Source organism: Oryzias melastigma, linkage group LG22 (genome assembly GCF_002922805.2).
Source record: "Oryzias melastigma strain HK-1 linkage group LG22, ASM292280v2, whole genome shotgun sequence".
NCBI lineage: Eukaryota > Metazoa > Chordata > Actinopteri > Beloniformes > Adrianichthyidae > Oryzias > Oryzias melastigma.
The window spans coordinates 9,959,303-9,976,494 of record NC_050533.1 but is presented as its reverse complement, the minus strand read 5'-3'; the positions used below and the strand labels follow the sequence as shown (position 1 = coordinate 9,976,494).

At 37.4% G+C, this 17,192-nt stretch overlaps 3 protein-coding genes across 3 annotated transcripts; all 3 read right to left on the bottom strand.

Annotated features, from left to right (window-relative positions):
* Positions 1 to 486: 486 nt before the first annotated feature.
* On the bottom strand, positions 487 to 6,810 carry LOC112143246 (putative nuclease HARBI1). Its single transcript, XM_024267083.2, has 4 exons — positions 6,497 to 6,810; positions 3,786 to 4,334; positions 3,558 to 3,718; positions 487 to 948 (listed from the first exon to the last, which is right to left on the bottom strand). Exons 1-4 carry the CDS (start codon positions 6,659 to 6,661, stop codon positions 504 to 506), a joined length of 1,320 nt encoding a protein of 439 aa, XP_024122851.1. The 5' UTR covers positions 6,662 to 6,810; the 3' UTR covers positions 487 to 503.
* Positions 6,811 to 8,098: 1,288 nt separating this feature from the next.
* On the bottom strand, positions 8,099 to 11,427 carry tpgs1 (tubulin polyglutamylase complex subunit 1). The gene is made up of 2 exons (XM_024268544.2): positions 10,432 to 11,427; positions 8,099 to 8,856 (listed from the first exon to the last, which is right to left on the bottom strand). Exons 1-2 carry the CDS (start codon positions 10,767 to 10,769, stop codon positions 8,193 to 8,195), a joined length of 1,002 nt encoding a protein of 333 aa, XP_024124312.1. The 5' UTR covers positions 10,770 to 11,427; the 3' UTR covers positions 8,099 to 8,192.
* A 157-nt stretch (positions 11,428 to 11,584) lies between these two features.
* LOC112143754 (inositol-3-phosphate synthase 1-A) lies at positions 11,585 to 15,667 on the bottom strand. The gene is made up of 11 exons (XM_024267940.2): positions 15,400 to 15,667; positions 15,185 to 15,307; positions 14,939 to 15,100; positions 14,258 to 14,387; positions 13,958 to 14,151; positions 13,728 to 13,877; positions 13,416 to 13,631; positions 13,166 to 13,330; positions 12,968 to 13,081; positions 12,318 to 12,535; positions 11,585 to 12,215 (listed from the first exon to the last, which is right to left on the bottom strand). Exons 2-11 carry the CDS (start codon positions 15,296 to 15,298, stop codon positions 12,014 to 12,016), a joined length of 1,665 nt encoding a protein of 554 aa, XP_024123708.1. The 5' UTR covers positions 15,299 to 15,307; positions 15,400 to 15,667; the 3' UTR covers positions 11,585 to 12,013.
* Positions 15,668 to 17,192: the final 1,525 nt, after the last annotated feature.

Genomic DNA, 17,192 nt, shown 5'->3' with positions numbered 1-17,192 from the left:
GCTGCTCTGCTTCTCTCATCAGTTAGTTTGAAATAAAATGAAGATTTTGTGATTTTTTTGAACACCAGAAAGCACAAAATGTAAACATTTTGACAAGGAAGTAACTGTATTGTCTCAGGGACACATTAGAGAGAAATCCAATGTTCTGTATTTAACGTCTAAATGGTTATTGATGCAAATACACGTCATTCACTCTGGCTCCAAAATGACCTTAATTTAGCATCTACATGAAAGAAAAACACGTGATTTTTTAATAGTTGTTAATAAATTCAGGCATCAAGTGGGTAAATATTGAAAATACATCAGACATACATATGTTCATATATACAGATTATTTAAGACACTTTTTTTTTACAAATCTATTAATACTTTTACACTTCATAGCAATAGAGTAGTGACATATTAGGTATGCTAAGCATTGAAGCTCCCGTAGAAATTCAAACACGTTAATCTTTTATGAGTAACTTAAAAATAGATAATTAAAAAACAGATTTAGGAGATTTTTATTGAGTGAAATCATTGCTTTGCTGTTCAAAATAGTCACAGAAGAGATCTCTGACCTCCTCAGAGTTTCTCTCATCCACGCTGGTTGAAGTGAGCGGTCTGTGGTCAGGTTGAGGGCTCTCGGTCTCAGCCACTTCAACCTGCCACTCTGTTTTGAAAGCATCACCATGGGACTCGCACATATTGTGCAGAATGCAGCAAGCCAGGATCATGGTGGGGACCACGTCCAGCCTGCAGTCGTTCCTCTTGCTCAGGCACTGCCAGCGTGCCCTCAGCCTCAGCAGCGCCTCCTCGGACACGCGCAGCGCTCTGTGGAGCTGCTGATTAAACACCTGCTGCCTCTCCGTCAGGGCAGCGTGGCTTCTCCTCCGGCTCCTCTCCTCTGGGTAAGCCTTCATCAGCCAGCTCTGAAGCGGGTAGCAGGCCTCACCCAGCATCACGTACCTGGAGAAGGCAGGAATGGATTTAGCTGATTATGAAAGCACTCCTTAAGAAGCATAAAAAAAATCTGCTACAATTGTCCAATATTATCTAAACTGACAGAAAAAAACATGAATTTATGTGATTTCTTTTGCATATCTATGCATTCTTTTAATGCATTTTCAACAGCAAATTTTTAATCCCTGCATTTTTGGCAATGAATCTGTACCTTATGGTAAATTTAAAATTAAACTTCACATTTAAAGCAGTTTTTTGTCCAGGAGCTACACATAAGACACAAGGGGATAATTAGTACTTTAGGAGTCAATCGTAAATTGATCAAGAAGATAAACACAAAGAAGCAGAGACTCTTTAAATGCACTGTAGACATTTGCTGATGTCACAATAATATATACACAAGCCCTATCTATTAGAGCTTCTCCACAGATCTACAGTGAGTTTAAACTAACGTTCTAACTCCTGACAAAGGAAACATTAAATGCATTTTTCGGCACTTATATATCAATAATGAGACATAAGAAATAACTCAAGGAATAAAAAAAATAAAATAAAAGGACAGAAAATTTCCTCTTCTATATGTTGTTTTTCAGACACATAAAAACTAGTAAAAGCTACATGAGTTCATGCTGCTTGTAAAAAAAAAAAGCAAACAGAGGCATAAAGAAGCAGAACCTGTTCTTAAAACAAAGAGTTTCACGAGTGTTTGTCTTCTCTTGAATTTACTGGTTTCTGTGGACCTTTGGGTTAGTCACGCTTCCTGTAAGAGACAAGTTTGCGACACACTGACATGCGTTCAGTGGCGGACTTAGCAGTTTGGGAAAAATAAACTGGATAAAAAAAAATCCTCGAAAACTTCTTAATTGGTTCACTAGTAGACAGAATCAGTGTCAAGAATTAAAATGTTTTGCTAAGCATTAAAAACTGAAATCATTTCAAAACTGCAGAGCAGCAGACTTTACAACCTGTGCTAAAATTGAGCAGGAAATGTGCAAAATACAGTAATTATGAGGATAAAAATGAAGTGATTTGGACCAAACATAAACTGAATTTATGGATAAGATAAGTGGACATACTTATTTTATTATTATGGCAGGTGAGGCTTCACCTGCCTCCCCTGACTGCACGCCCCTGGTTAAAACATTTTTCAATAAGAAACTGAAAGATCTCAAACAAATTATGTCCACCCACCTAAAGCAATTTTTTGCTCACAAAATAAGAATAAAAAACACTCAAATGGGAAGAAAACCACCCAATCGGGGAAAACTAACTTGCTGTTGACTGGAATATTCCATTGCTGCAGAGGGACGGTGGAGGAAGAAGCACTTTCACATGATCACTCTTAAACCATTTTAGTGACTTAGACTGTTTTTTTAATGAAAGAGTTCAATAATAATGGCCGTAAAATGTAGTTTTGACATTTTTATTACGTGTTCAGCTCGGGGTTCCAGAGTGTTGGAGGCCCCAGGCAATCGCCTATCTTTGCCTTACAGTAAATCTGCCCCTGCATGGGTTTTCCTGTTCACTGCTTCAATGATTTAAACTCTAAGTTTGTAAATATAGCAAGATGATAAAACGCTTCTCAGCTTTTCCACATACTTTATATTTATAAACATCCACTCCAACTATTTTATTATCTTTTTTAAAAGTGTTCTGTTACGGCTGAGGCTGTATGTTTTGTTTTATTTGCACTTTTGGAATGTTTTTCTGTTTCTTTTTTCTTTTGCCACAGTGGGAATTTTTCTGTTTTTCCTTGTTTTTCCCCCTCCTGTTTGCAGATTTATGCACCTGATTGCCATATCCTTTAAAAGCCCAAGACAGGGGTGTAACATAAACTGGGGGCTCGTCCGGGATGTAACATAAACACCCTAGGGAGGGGTGTAACATGTTCCCACTGGTCTTTTAATTGTGATCATGTCATTTTTGCAGAGAAAAGAACACAGTTTCTGCAGAGCGGCGGTAGATCAACAGAAATTTGCCTCTGACTGTCGACAAGGAGCATCCCCGCCCCCTCTTCCTGTCTCCCATAACTGTGATATCTATTTATGGGCTTTCTCGCTTCCTTACAGCCCCTCACATCCCCGATTTAACATTACCAGTGCAACAAAAATGGAGACCAATATTAGAGCTATCCAGCTGTACAGCATCCAGGGAGCTTGTGGTCTATCCAGTGTATTTCCTATGTATCAAATAATCTCTTTTTATGCCATATTTTTATTCTGCTCCTGATTAAAAATTTGATTCAAGAAGAAATAGTCAAAAGTATAGTATTAAGCTTAATTTTCTTATTTATGCACTCAATCTTAAAAAATAAAAATGCCACAAGAACATGAAAAACACTACAGTTTTCATCAGAGTGGGTCTTTAAGTTTGTGTAAAATCAATCTCCAAGTATCGTCCTTGTTTGTGTCTTCCATTTATTTTTTTTATGTTGATTCTTTTGTTTCCTTGACTGTCAGATTCAAATACTTCATTGTGAAGTTTCCCTTTGTAATGACCTCAAGCTAACTTTTTAATTTATGAATACAGCTTCCCTAAGAGAGTCTTTGCTGACACCTTCCCAGAGAAGCTGGAACTAAACCGTCTTTTTCCTTCAGTGCTGCTGTTAACTCTACCTGATGGCTTTCCCCATGAACAAAGGGGGCTGTGCGGGCGACAGTCCTCCCTCTGTGGCTGTGGCCCACAGTGAAGAGTTTTGTAAAATTTCAGCCGGATCTGTTCCGCCTGGAAAACTTGCACACACATCCCAGAAGTGGCCCCGCCCACTAACAGCCACCTGCACAGGCAAAACAGGTGAGCAGTTAGAATGCAGCATTTTTAGGCAGCAGAGAGCATTTTCTTACCTGTGAAAGTACTGAGAGCCAGCCGGCGGGGTTGGCGTAGTCTGACGCGTTGTTTGATGGGGTGATGATGGCTGTGTGAAGGGTTGCTATGGCAGCGACGCAGTGAGGAAAGCCCCAGTAAGACCTGAAGAGTCGAGCTGAATCCTCCAGCTCCTCCTCATTGGGTGGCTTCAGGTACGTGCAGCTGAGCAGAGCCACGATGGCGTGGCACATGTCCCTAACACATCTGCAGACGGTGGACTTCCCCACCCCAAACAAGGTGCTGATGGTGCGGTACTCGATGTTCGATGCCAGGCGCCACAGAGCCACGGCCACGCGCTTCTCCACCGGCAGCGCCAAGCGGAAGCTGGTGTCCTGGCGAGCCAAACGGGGCCGCAGCTTGTCACAGAGGTAGAAGAAGGTCTCCCGACTCATTCGGAACTTATCCAGCCAATCCGACGGCTGGAATTCCGTCATCACCACCCGCTCCCACCAATCGGAACTGGGAGTGGTGGTCCAAGGGCGAGTGCGAATGCGGACGCTGGAGTGGATGCCTTCAGCTATCAGCATCTGAGGGATGAAGGAGCAGTCTTATAACAAACTTTTAAGGAGAAAACTTGTTTGTTTGTTAATATCATTCATCAGATCTGGATCATCCTAGCTTGATTGCTTGTGTCATTTAACCACAATAAATACATTTAAACTAAAGCATAATAGTTAATATTTTAATCTTTACACCCTAATGTCAGCAACCCGAGTCTCTGAAGTCACATGTGGCTGTTTCACCTCTACATTGTGGCTTTCTGGTTAAAGAAAACTAATTGTTTGTTTTTTTTTATTTAAACAGTAGCTGCAAAGTAAGTAAGTAGTAAATTAAAAAAGTAAACTAATTCAAACTTTCTTTATTCAACTTGTTCACAAACAGTTGAAGGACAGTACATATCACAAGTCGAAAAAAACATTTAGACAGATTTTTGTGTACTGTGTACAACAGAAAATCAATTGGAGAGCAGTGAGTACAACCAGAATTAAGGTGGAGATTCCTTTTTTGAAAAAAATCATGGATTTTAGGTATGCTTTTGTTAAAAAAAAAATTCAGTAAGGTCACTTAATTAGCTCTGATTTAATGTTGGTTACTTAGATTTAAACATTTCTTTATGAAACAGTAAAATAAACAGTGTAGGAATTTTTAATGCCAAACAAATATACATTTGCTGCATTATGATAATACCATGTGACACAGAGTGTCTTTTATTTTGAAAGGGATTCATGTGAACCGCAGTAAACTTAAGTTAAAACGGTTTCATATTTCGAAAAAAGGCTATTTTATTTTCATGTTTATGTTTTATTTATGCCCCCAAAAAATAACATTTCATTTGTATTTTACATAATAGCAACAATAACATAAATACACATCAGTGTCTTATTATTCTAAAGTCAGACTTTAGAATAGTGGCTCCTTCCATTTCAATTTAATTTGACTGTATTTATGGGATGTGTATTTGTGTGTTTTTTTTATGTTTTTTCTTATGATTGCTACTTTAACTACACTTTTTTAAAATCTTACTATTTATTTTTTATAGAAAGCACTTTGAGATGCTTTGTAACAGGAAAAGTGCTATTCAAATAAAGTTGAATTTGAATTTAACACAGCAATTTCATTTAGAGACATTTCTTTGCAAAGGAATGGTTGAGCCTATAGCTCTTCAAATGTGTCTAGAGAAAATACCAAGTCTAAATATATTCCAAATACCTTAAATGAATTTTTTTTTGTTGTTGCTCTTCAAATAATAAATTTGACATGTTTGATTTTTATCTCTCCTCCATGCATCTTTATTGGTTGATCACAGTGAGCAATAACTCTAACTACTGCATTTTGTGGACTATGAATAATTTGGTGCGATAAGTCAAAAAACTGCGACTTAAACTCCAAAAATATGCTAGTAGCATGCCTGTTCCTCCTTTTTGGACTATTTCCCACTACTGAAGCTGTCTGCAAGTGCATCATTTACACGATCAGCTGTAATTGTTACAGAAAGCTGCCTAATTAGAAGCAATCAGAGATCGCAGAAGAGGCTGATGAGGCGACTGAGGTCCTTCAGAGTTTCTAATCAATGCATCTGTCCTCTTCTACAGTGAGCTGCTGGGGGGAAAGATGCACTCACAGGAACTATTAGAGGACAAACTGGTCCAAAGACCAGCTCTGTTCTGAGATGTCCCCTAGAATCTGTGACTGTGGTGGGTGAGAGGAGGATGTTATGGAAACTGGAATCCATCATGGACAATCCTCTTCTTCATCACCATCATACTGTGCATTGTGGTTGCACTAAGGAGCTCCTACAGTTAGAGACTAATGCCTGACTGCAGAAAGGAGCTCTTTTGCAAATTGTTCTTCCTGTCAGCTATTAGACTCTACAACATCTCATAGACACAATAGTTAATGTGATTGCATTGTGTGTGTGTGTGAATTATTTATCTGCTGTTCTTAATAAGTAACAAGGTAACTTCCAATTAGTAAGATCAATAAAGTTTGATTTACATTATGCAAAATAACAGTTGAATCAGTAACTAATAACAATTTAATTAATTGCATCAACAGAAACAGACATTTTTGATTAAAAAGGGTGCAAAAGAATTTCTTTGTAAAAAATAAATGAATTTTTAAAATGACTGTATTTTTCAGCAAACATGCTCCTGCAGAGTTTTACTGATGAACAAACACCACCACTGACCATGAGCATCCTCCTCTGCCTCTGCAAGAAGTACTGTCGGTGGCGGATGCGCCGCTGGATTTCATGGCGCGTGTGGATGCTCACGTTGTTTATGTCTCTCCTTCGCTTCAGCAAAACGTACGTGAGCAGAAACATCATCGAGCGCAGCTGCTCGTCGTTTTCCATTCTGGCCTGTTAAACCAGAGGCAGCACAAACCACGAATTTACAAATATGTGAACATCATCCGACCGAAGAAACTTCTGTTTTATTTTTAAGACGACTTCCGGTATTTGCTCGTTTGGTCCAGATCAGGAAGGTGCTGCTCTCTAGCGGTAGAAAGGAGTACTACCAAAGCTGCAGTGGCAACTGAGGAGATGGAGACTTGGTTTTGAAATTTCACATCAAAGGCTTTAGATTTCATTTGAGATTTGGGACTTTTGGGGACTATTGTCATTCTTCTATCCTTCTTACAATAGTTTTGCATTTAGAGCGCAGACCCAATGATTATTTTAGTTTCCTTGACAATTTGGGACAGTGAAATATTTATTCTTGACTTTATGTTACACTGTATATGGCTTTTCATTTTTTTCGTGTTTATTTACAGAAATAATACAGTATGAACATCACATTGTTCAAGACTCACTAACCCTCCACTATTTTTTTTTGTAAATTTACATTATTTTCATAAAATTACAAATTTATTTTTGAAAATACCTTGCCTTTTTCCATTCCTTTCAAAATTACAACTTTTTAAATATTAAACTTATTATTTTATCATCATAAAATTTACTTAAGAAAATATGAACAGTTTTATTTTTTTCATAAAACTACTAAAATGACAATTTGTGACAGTGAAAAATGTTTTTATACCTATTATCTTTTGATCTATTTTAAAAGCATTCCCAGTGGTCTTTTAATTATGATGCAGTTTTAAGCATAAATTTAAAAAAGAACTGTTTTCTATAGTTTCTGCAGAGACATTTCACTCTGAGTTGTTGGCGGGACTGTTGGCATGGAGCGAGTCCATCCCCACTTCCTATCACCCATCTGTTTTGAGTCAGATGAATGAAGATGTACACGGATCTATATGGATGGATCAGAGTACTTTTTTAAAATATGATTTTAAAGGTGAATTCTTTCATTTCTGATTCACAACTATTTCAAAATATCAGGAATGCAATTTTAATCTTAATTTTGTTAAATATGTCCTCCATCATAAATAAAAATGCAAAAGAACAAACTGTAAACACCAAAAACACTATTTTCATCATTGTGGGTCTTTATGACTTTAGACTTCATTTGAACTTGCAAAAAGTAACTTCTAACTCAAGAAATCCACGTGTAAACCTGCAAGCTGAGATTCCACGGTTATCTGCAGCTGCCATAAAATGAGCCGGCTTCTGCAGTGCTAGTAAAGGATTTAAGCTGTTTAAGTGGTTGACACAAAGAAAAGCACACTTGTGGATCAGAATAATGTCTATTTTTGATCCTTAAACAAAAGTGCAACAGCTAATCTTTATGTGTATTTTCTAAAATAATTAGGTTTCAGTTGTTCAACTAAATCTACTAATGCTTTTTGGAAATCCTTCCAGTATCTAGAAGTCTGGTCACCAAAACAGCGATGTCGGAATATTTTTTATTTTTATAGATTTTGTGAGCAGGTTATCTGCAATACATACATTCTATTATTAGGTGTAAAATATTCTCTAAGAACGGTTAGAATACAACTTTCACTCGTGTGATGAACAAGTCTGCAGCTGCGTTTTCAAACTCCTTGGCGTCCATGTTCCCTCCGGGCCCCCGGCTCTGAGCTCCCTCCATGGCCTGGGCCAGTCGGTTGGGAGAGATCTTGGCACTGGCCTCCAAGTAGCGAATGGCTTTCACGTTGCTCTCCACGCACGCATAGGCTTTGTTATTAGCGTTAACGCAGCAGTCCGGCTCACAACCCGTGGAGGTCTCCAGGGCTTCTTTTAGGGTCCCCAGCACAGCCATGCACAACGCCCGCGAGGCGGGTCCCTCGTGCGGACAGCACACCTCGGCGTAGAGCTTCTGAGACTGCCGGATGTAGTCAGAGAAAACAGCACAGGTCAGCACGCCGTGGCGAAAGACATCGTAAGGCACGACCTCGTGGTCTTGGCAGTGGAGTCGTCTGAGGAGTGGAGCAGAGGTGGAGGCGGGGACTCCGCCCTCGCTGCATAAACACTGTAATGTCTGCGTGTAGAGGCCTCCTCTTACTCCTCCTCCTCCTGCTACTCCGGCTCCAATGGGGTCGTCAGAGCAGGAGCCATCAGGGCCTTCAGGAGCCTCAGCAACCGGGCTTTGACAGGCGGAGATGTTTAGCAGGTCATAGGCCACACGGACATTGTTGCTGAACGCTGATCTGAAACACAAAAATTAAAGTTGGAAAAAAAGGAAAAATTATGTGAATTTCACGAAAATAAAGTTGAACATTTCTACAGTTGTACAAAAAAGTAAAGCAGATTCAGTGAGTCTTGAACAGTGTGATGTTCAAACTATTTCTCTAAACTGTTGTAAATTAAACAGGTGAAGTTTCATTGTCTTTGTTGAAACATTTTAAAAGCTAAATATTGCATTTTTTCTAAAGATTACTTTTCTCCTGTAAAATCGCTAATTGTTTTACAACTTACAACTTTACAATTTACAACTTTAATCTTGTAAAATTTTGATATTTTCTCTCACATTTAAATAACTTTATTCTCAGAAAATGTTGATTTTTTTCCCCTCATAATTGTATGACTTTTTTCTCGTAAAACTTTTCGTAAAAATGTTTACGACTATATTTGTAAAATTGAACCATTTCCCTATAACTTTATTGTCTTTAAATTGTGACTTTTTTCTTGTAATTTTACAACTTTTATTTTGTAAAATTTTGAATCTTTTGTCATAATTTTACGAAGTCAGTCTCTTACATTTTTTACTTATCACTTTTAATTTTACAACATTATCACGGTAATTTCTTTTTTTACTTTTATCCTACAATTTTACTACTTTATTTTTCTAAGATGTTTATTTTTTCCCCAAATTTCTTACAACTTTTATCTTGTAAAACTTTTAATCTTTTCTCATAATTTTCGACTTTTCTCTTAAAATTTTACTACTTTATTAAAAAAATGTTGATTTTTCTCCTATGATTTTATGACTTTATGATTTAAATTTGGAAATCTTTCTCAGAATTTTACAGTTATATTCTTGCTAAATTATTATTTTTTCTCAGAATAATAGAATATTATGCTTATTATATTTAGACTTTTAAAATCAAATATACAACTTATTATCTCTAAAATTTTTTAATATTTTGTCATATTTTATGACATCACTCTCATAAAACTTTTACTTTTCTCCTGTAATTTTAAGCCTTTATTCCTGTAAAATTTTGACTATTCTTTCTTTTGAATTTTACAACCTTTTTAATCATAATATTTGCACTTTTTTTCTCAAAATGTTACAACTTTTATCTTGAATCTTTTGTCATGATTTTACACTTCAGTGTCTTAAAACTTTGACTTTTTCCATTCATTTTACAACTTAATTTCTGTAAAATTTTAACTTCTTTCTCAGAATTTTTAACTTATTTTCTCAAACTTATTTCTTATTTTCTCTAGATTTTAAGACATTTATTTTGTATAATTTTGACTTTACTATACATTTACGATTTTAATATCATTAAATGTTTACTCTCGCTCAAAATGTTACATTTTTAATAAACTCACTAAACTGTTTTTATAAACTAATCCAACACTCATTGGTGATGGTTAACCAATGAACAGGATAACCAGGGTTTTGAAAATTATTTTTTTTTCGTCTTCATGGCATAGTTTTCTGTTAAACTTAAATACGTGCGCATCTATTGGGATAAAAATATGCAAATTCAAGCTCCCGATCAGATCCATCCTCAGTCCTGTGATGCAGAAGCCGCTCAGACAGACAGACAGACCTTTGGGAATGATGCGCCAGCCGCAGGTGCCACAGCGCTCTGTTTAGATGCTGCTGCTCTTGTGCGCATGCGCTCACGGGCCCGCCGTTCATCTGCTCCTCATCCCCGCATCCCGCCGGGCTGCTGTCAGTCACCGAGGCCAGGTTGCAGAAATGGTCCGCCAGGAACCCGATGGGGTCGTCGGATCTGGCTTCGACCATCTTCAGAATGGCCCCGCGGAGCAGCTCCCCCACCCCGGCCTGAGACAGGAACTCCACGTCGCTGTCCGATTTGGTGGCTTTGCCGGCGGACATCCCTGAAGGAACAGCCGCGGACCGGCGCTTTTCCTTGTCGGCCATCACGGATGTTGACGTCCCGGGTCGCCGCAACGGCGGCGGAAGTGACGCAAAACCTGACAGTTTAAAATTGTTATTTATTTTATTATTATTATTACACTTTATAGTTATTACCGTACACAGCAGCAATTTTAAACATTAAGAGATAAATAATAATAATAAAAAAATGAGTTGGAGTTATTGTACCTTCTTAGCCACGAACAAAAGTGAAGTGTTTATGCTTTTCTACTTTTCATGAATTTAAGTCAGGTAAAATATAAGCAAATCACCCCATGAAACGTATGTGGTATTAATTTAAAAAAACATACTATTTTTAATAAAAAAAAAATCTCCTATTAATAGAAAATTGATAACAGAATATAAAAAGCTTATCACATAAGATTACAAAAATAATAAGTTGTTTTCCTGATTTTGCCTTAATTAGTAATGAAGATCTCCACTCTAAATTATTTGTAAAAAAATAAAAAATAAACAAATAAATTACACCTTTAAAAAAACGGACATTTTAGAAATAATTTTGATAGTTATACCAGCGGAAAAATGTGTTTTTTGAAACATTTTAAAATATTTTTTGGAAACTGATACATTTTTATCCACCCTGGAAAAACAATCCTTATGCAAGGTTCAGTTTTTGTAATTCCCATTTTTAGAAGTTGTAGATATTGACATCAATACATTATCGACAAATTTCATAAATGCTATTTATAAGAGATTGCCTAATATACATTGTAGTTGGTTGGTGCATAATAGTTTTTCTTAATATTTCTTTTGTCTAAATAAACATAGGCTATAACTCAGATAACACACAAAAAAACTGATTAGACAAATCAATACTTTTATTTATTTTATATAAATAGGTATTTTACACAATGATGCAAGACTACAAAAAAAAAAAACAAAATAAACCAAAACCTAAATCTATCTTTAAAACGCTATTTTTCAGGAATGCAGCACAGTATACAGTTGTAGTTCACATTTGTTTGAAACATGAAAACTACTTGACTTACAGTACTGAGGCACAGCAGCATAGTAAACTTTACATTATATCACAGACTAAAAAGCATTTTAACACATGTATTCTACATGAAGAGTATCTATTAACAATATTCTAAATCTTATTATTTAAAAAGCTATTTGACTTCTCAAATGTCTTTTTTAACTGTTTTTATTTGATCACAAAGTACTTTTTCCAATAAAAAAATAAGTTTACAGTATTTTTGCACTTTGTTTTAGCTAAAAATGTGCAATCAAAGAGCACAAGCAGTGTCATTCTCGTGTGCATGGATGCCGTTTGTGAGCGGCGTGGGTACATGTTTCCCATTGGGGAGTGCAAACTTTTTCAAAGCAGCCATGTCGCTGTTGACAAAGGCTGTGTGTGCAGACAGGAAGTTCCTCTGCAGCTTGTGCTCAAGCATCATGTGGTTCTGAGGAGGCAGACCGAGGCAGGCCCTGGAAACACAAAGACTGCTGTTAGAAGGTGAGAGATACAATTTTTATGCACATAAAAATAAGAAAAACATAAAGATATTTCTGGATTGTTTGTATTCACACCTCATGATGTTTTCAATGCACGCTCTCTGACGGAAGTAGGCGTTGACAACAGGGGTCCCTGATGGCACCAGTGGGGCCTTGCAGAGGAAGGACAGGAGGGCTAAGACACTGTGGAAAGACTGGAAGTCCTCTTCTCCCTCAGGCTTGACACTCACACGCTGACAAAGCTCAGTTAGAATCACCAGGTCAAGAATGATGGGGCTTGCAAGGAGAGAATCCTGTTGAGATGAAAAAAGTAAGGTAAATAGTTATAAAGGAGTGATAAGAAAAATGACTAACAATAAATATTTATGTGCTTCCCCAATTTATTAGTTGGCTATGATTTTTTTATGAGGTTTCTATTTTTCATCCCACCACTAGAGGGAGCTAACGTTTCTCAATTTCAAATTGTATGCTTTTGTGGCATTATAATCCACGCATTTAAACAGTTAAATGTTTTAAAGAATTTGTAAAGTAATAATGGCTCATAAATGAATTATGTTCTGTTTAAATCTTAAATTACTTCCAGGCTTGTGCAGCTTAAGTTTAAGTGACCTTAATATGTCTGCATGAGATCTTGTTAAGAAGGATTACCAGCAGGATCTGCTGAGCATCTCTTCTTTATGCCTCTTCACAATGAAGCTTATGGGTGCAGCAGAAAAAATACTGACCTCACAGGTGTTGTGCAGTGCAATAGTGTTGAGTCCTCCCATCATGATTTCTGACGTGTACTCATCCATGGCTCGCTTGCTGTCTCCCACATAAGGGACATATTTTATCACCACCTAAAATAAGACAAGAAGTGTTTGAATTTTTTGCCATCCAACCACTGAAATGGCTTCTGTCACATTTGTGATGCTCTGACTTACGCAGTGGTCAGGCTTCTCTCCAGGCTTATACAAAATGGGGTTGGACTGGACCATGTCATCAACCACATTGCTCTTGGAAATCTCTTTGGAGCGAAACTGCTGTGGGGCTGACAAGTTTTTCCCATCGTTGTTGCCAAGGTGATTGTAGCTGACGATGGAGGTCGGCTGGAGAAAGAAAAGAAATGTGGTTATGTTTTCTTTCAAGTATGTTGGTTTAATTTCCCCTAAAATGTAACAACTATGTTTATACCTTGATGCCTGCGCTGACCAGAAAGTCCACCAGCACTGACTTGATCTTGGTTTGACCGGACTTAAAGTCATCGCCGCCGATGAAGACGCCTCTCTGCATGGCCAGCTCCACTGCTCCAGGGACAAATGTGTTCTGCGGAGAGCCGTTGATGTAGGCGCAGCCCTCCAGTATGCTGGCCACTGCAAACAGAGTGGAAGGAGAGACTTCGGCTCCAGCCTGATAGATGGAAAAATCAAAATAAAGATGTGAATGGATGTTTAGTGCAATCAGTTGGAATTTAAAACTTAAGTTTAAGCTGCCATCTTCACTCACCTGGATGGCAGCCAGTAGATTTTTAGCTGTGTCATTGACGCCTGGAACAATATCACAGAAGCGCTCTGTGTTTGCTGTCCACAAAACGATGACTTTGTCCACGCCGCTGGACTGTCTGAAGTCCCTAATGTCAGCTCGGATCTGCTCCAACTTAAGGATAATTCACATTTTTGTGTTAAATTAGATGTAAATAAAAAAAAAGGAAAAACATGACCAGCGACTATTCTCACCTGCTCTGCCAAAGTTCCAGTCAGGACGTTGTCTGCTCGGCTCTCCTGATTTGCAGCAATGAATTCTGGGATATAGATGGATGGCCTTGGTTTTAGGCAGCTCATGTAAGGTCGCAGCTGCTCCTGCAGAGACCAGTCAAGGACCTGAGCTCTCTCCATTGCTCTGCCAAGATCCATGGAGGAGATATCCCAGCCTAGAATAGAATTAAAATGCAAAAATATATAAATGAGCTAGTGTTGTGATGATTAAAGTGATGTTACATTTTACAAATATTTTTTTGTAAAGTTGGTGCTGCATACCATCAAAGACAATGTTGTTTGGGTGAACCATGGGGAGCAGGTCGCGGAAAGGAACATTTACTTCTCCCTCCAACCCAGATCCCAGACAGACTGTAGAGGATTGCAGCAGGGAGCCATAATAATTTGCTCTCTGTGGTATATGGGTGAGAAAAATACGAGTTTTGCAGTCATTCTTCTGCTTAAAATATGTTATCTTTCACATTTTTCAACATCTTATTTAAAATTTTAACTTTAATATTTCCGATAAGTCTTGATGTCAGTATCATTACTGAATTCTATTCTAATCGCATATTTTCAGGTAATTTATACATTTTTAAAGATATGTTTTCTTAAAAGACATTGTGTTGTTGTGTTTTTAAATAAAGTTTATTTAAAAAAACAACCCAGTGTCCCCTCATTAGATACATTTAAATGGGGCGGAGCTTAAACTACAGAGGCAAAACAAATGCAGCGTGATGATGAAAGGGGCGGGGTTTAAAGATGACAAGGTTGAATGAAAAAAGCGGAACACAAGAAAGATATTTTTGGATCATACACTATTAATTACGCATTAATGCACATTTTTTTCTTTAAAAAATGGCAATCTTTTAAATGTTTTTTTTTGTTTGTTTTTTATTTAAAAAAAACTCACTTGTTGATTTTTATGCCCTAAAAAAGTAGATCTGAACTGTCTCCCCTCACCTTTTCCCCGTTCTTGGTCCTCCAGGTCAGCCCCAGCTTGTTGGCCAGCACGGCCGCGGTGACGGTGGTCCCGTTGTTGCCCCCCCAGCCCACCAGCATCACGCCGAGCCGCGGCACCTGCCGCTCGGTGCGAAACGTCATCTCCGTGGAGCGCGGAGTCACCTGCGGCGTAGGAGCAGAACCGAGATGAGCTGCGGTCCCAGCGGAGGGATAAAGGAGGACTCACCGGTTCAGTGATGAACTCACCGTGATGTTGCTCCCGTCTTGCTGCACGGAGGTGCTCTCATAAGAATACTTTGCAAAAATGTGAGTATCCGTGTACTTCACGTTGGGACTGTTGATGTGGATGTTCACGGACATGGTTCAAGTCTGCAAGATACACAAAAAAGAACCATAAATGCATATATTATTAGTTTTCTGACACATTAATTTAAAAACATGGTCACCGGAAGTGCTCTTACCTTTAATAAATCAAGTAATCCAGAAGCAGCGAGACGATTTTCTTTGGTTCTTCGAAGTTTTAAAGCCGAGAAGATCGTGAGCACGTGGATCTCCGAGCTGCAGTGAAGTCTCCCTCGTGCGTTGGGTTCAGTGAATCGCACCGGTCCCGTCCTCTTATATAAGCCGGAGGATGGAGACAAAAGGACGAGCAGCGAATGGCAGAGCTCCTTTTCTCGGGGAGGTCCTGCAGCCCGCTTGAAATTTTCCGTTCCAGAGGGTTCTGCACGTGGATTTTAATCTTCCATCTCCACCGGTCTGTCGCGGGATTTTTCCAGAAAAACAATACACACAATGAGTGATGAGAAAAGGGATTTTTCCCCATTAATATAAGCTTATTTTGATTGTTTTTCTGTGATATTTTTACTTATGTCTGCACTAAAAACATTTTTCCATGAAAAACAAGATAGTGGTATTTATAGGTAAACAATCAAAGTCATTTAATTTTATTTCCCCAGAAATAAGTGTGTTAAGGTCTCCTGTATTGTGAATTACAATTAATAAATCAGCAAATGTTAGCATCATTTATAATAACTTATCAAGTCTTTCTTTTGCATAGAAATATGTAAAAAAAAAAACATTTTTTTCCCTTAAAAATTTAAAGCTGCAAATGGTAAAAACAAATTTAAAGAGATCTATCATTTTAAATATTGCTCATAAAAACATAAAATCCACACCAAATCTCCTCTCTCATTTAGGTTTTTGAAAATAATAGTTCAATTTTAGCTCAAGTATGTAACACTAATGTGAGACCAGATAGCAGATCCAGTTTTTAACATCATCTTATGCAGCGTGTGTCCTAAATACCCATCGCTATTTGACAATTTCATTTAAATATGAGGAGTTTTAAAATACAAAAATTTTGTTTCAAAAAATTATACTTTGTTGAAAATCTAACATTATTCCACGTCTGTTCAAGAAAAAAACCCTGCAGCTTGGATTGACACTATTGCACTATTTTGCTAGCTGTGTGTTAATTGATGTTTGATTATGTTTAAAACAAAGATTAAAAAATTGTATTTAAAATGAGCCGATTTGATGTGAGCATAAATCTAGAGATTTGAGGTTTTAGGTTCAGAATCTAAACTAAATTTTGACAAGAAAAAGAAATAAATCACTTACACTTCAGATAATCGATTTACTCAAAAAAAATCCTGAAAGATATAAAGACAGGAAGCAAAAATCTAAAAGGGGTTTAATTTTGTGTAGTAAAACAGCAAAAAAAATAAAAATAAATAAACTTAAAATTGCATTTCTGATTGTTGTTAATCGAGAGCAAGTGAGAGCATGTAAACAAACGGATGATGGGAAATGAGGGCAGCTTCGCCCAAACACAACTCAGAGACACATTTCTGATGAACTACTGCTGTGCTGCAGAAACTATGTCATAGAAAATGACATGTTTCTTTGTTTTATTTTTTATTTTGGCTAAAAATGGCACAAGACTACTGACAACACTTTGAAAATAGATCAAAAGATGATCAGAGTGGGGCTTTAAAATAAATAAATTTAATTTTGGGTTGTCAATTTCTTAAATTCTTATCTGTACCCTAAACTATAAAATGTCTTTCTTGGATTTTGCCACCACAACACATTTTATTTTCCTAAAAAACATGGCTGTCAATCAGATAAAGACAAGCACATCTTTCTATCTATATGAACCTTTGAGATCTACCTCATAGGCAAGTGAGGTAACTGCTCTATTTATGGCCAGAACTGCAAATTAAAGTGGTGTGTGACTGCTTTTGTAAACTAA

Excerpts from the sequence above, each read along its gene's own strand:
- tpgs1 (XM_024268544.2), bottom strand. The coding sequence starts at position 10,769 with ATGGCCGACAAGGAAAAGCGCCGGTCCGCGGCTGTTCCTTCAGGGATG. Across the intron at positions 8,857-10,431 it reads CTGGCGCATCATTCCCAAAG|ATCAGCGTTCAGCAACAATG; the intron begins GTCTGTCTGTCT and ends TTTGTGTTTCAG.
- LOC112143754 (XM_024267940.2), bottom strand. The coding sequence starts at position 15,298 with ATGTCCGTGAACATCCACATCAACAGTCCCAACGTGAAGTACACGGAT. Across the intron at positions 13,878-13,957 it reads CTGGAACTTTGGCAGAGCAG|TTGGAGCAGATCCGAGCTGA; the intron begins GTGAGAATAGTC and ends ATTATCCTTAAG. Across the intron at positions 13,632-13,727 it reads ATCTACTGGCTGCCATCCAG|GCTGGAGCCGAAGTCTCTCC; the intron begins GTGAGTGAAGAT and ends TCCATCTATCAG.
- LOC112143246 (XM_024267083.2), bottom strand. The coding sequence starts at position 6,661 with ATGGAAAACGACGAGCAGCTGCGCTCGATGATGTTTCTGCTCACGTAC. Across the intron at positions 3,719-3,785 it reads GGCTCTCAGTACTTTCACAG|GTGGCTGTTAGTGGGCGGGG; the intron begins GTAAGAAAATGC and ends TTGCCTGTGCAG. Across the intron at positions 949-3,557 it reads TTCATGGGGAAAGCCATCAG|GTACGTGATGCTGGGTGAGG; the intron begins GTAGAGTTAACA and ends TGCCTTCTCCAG.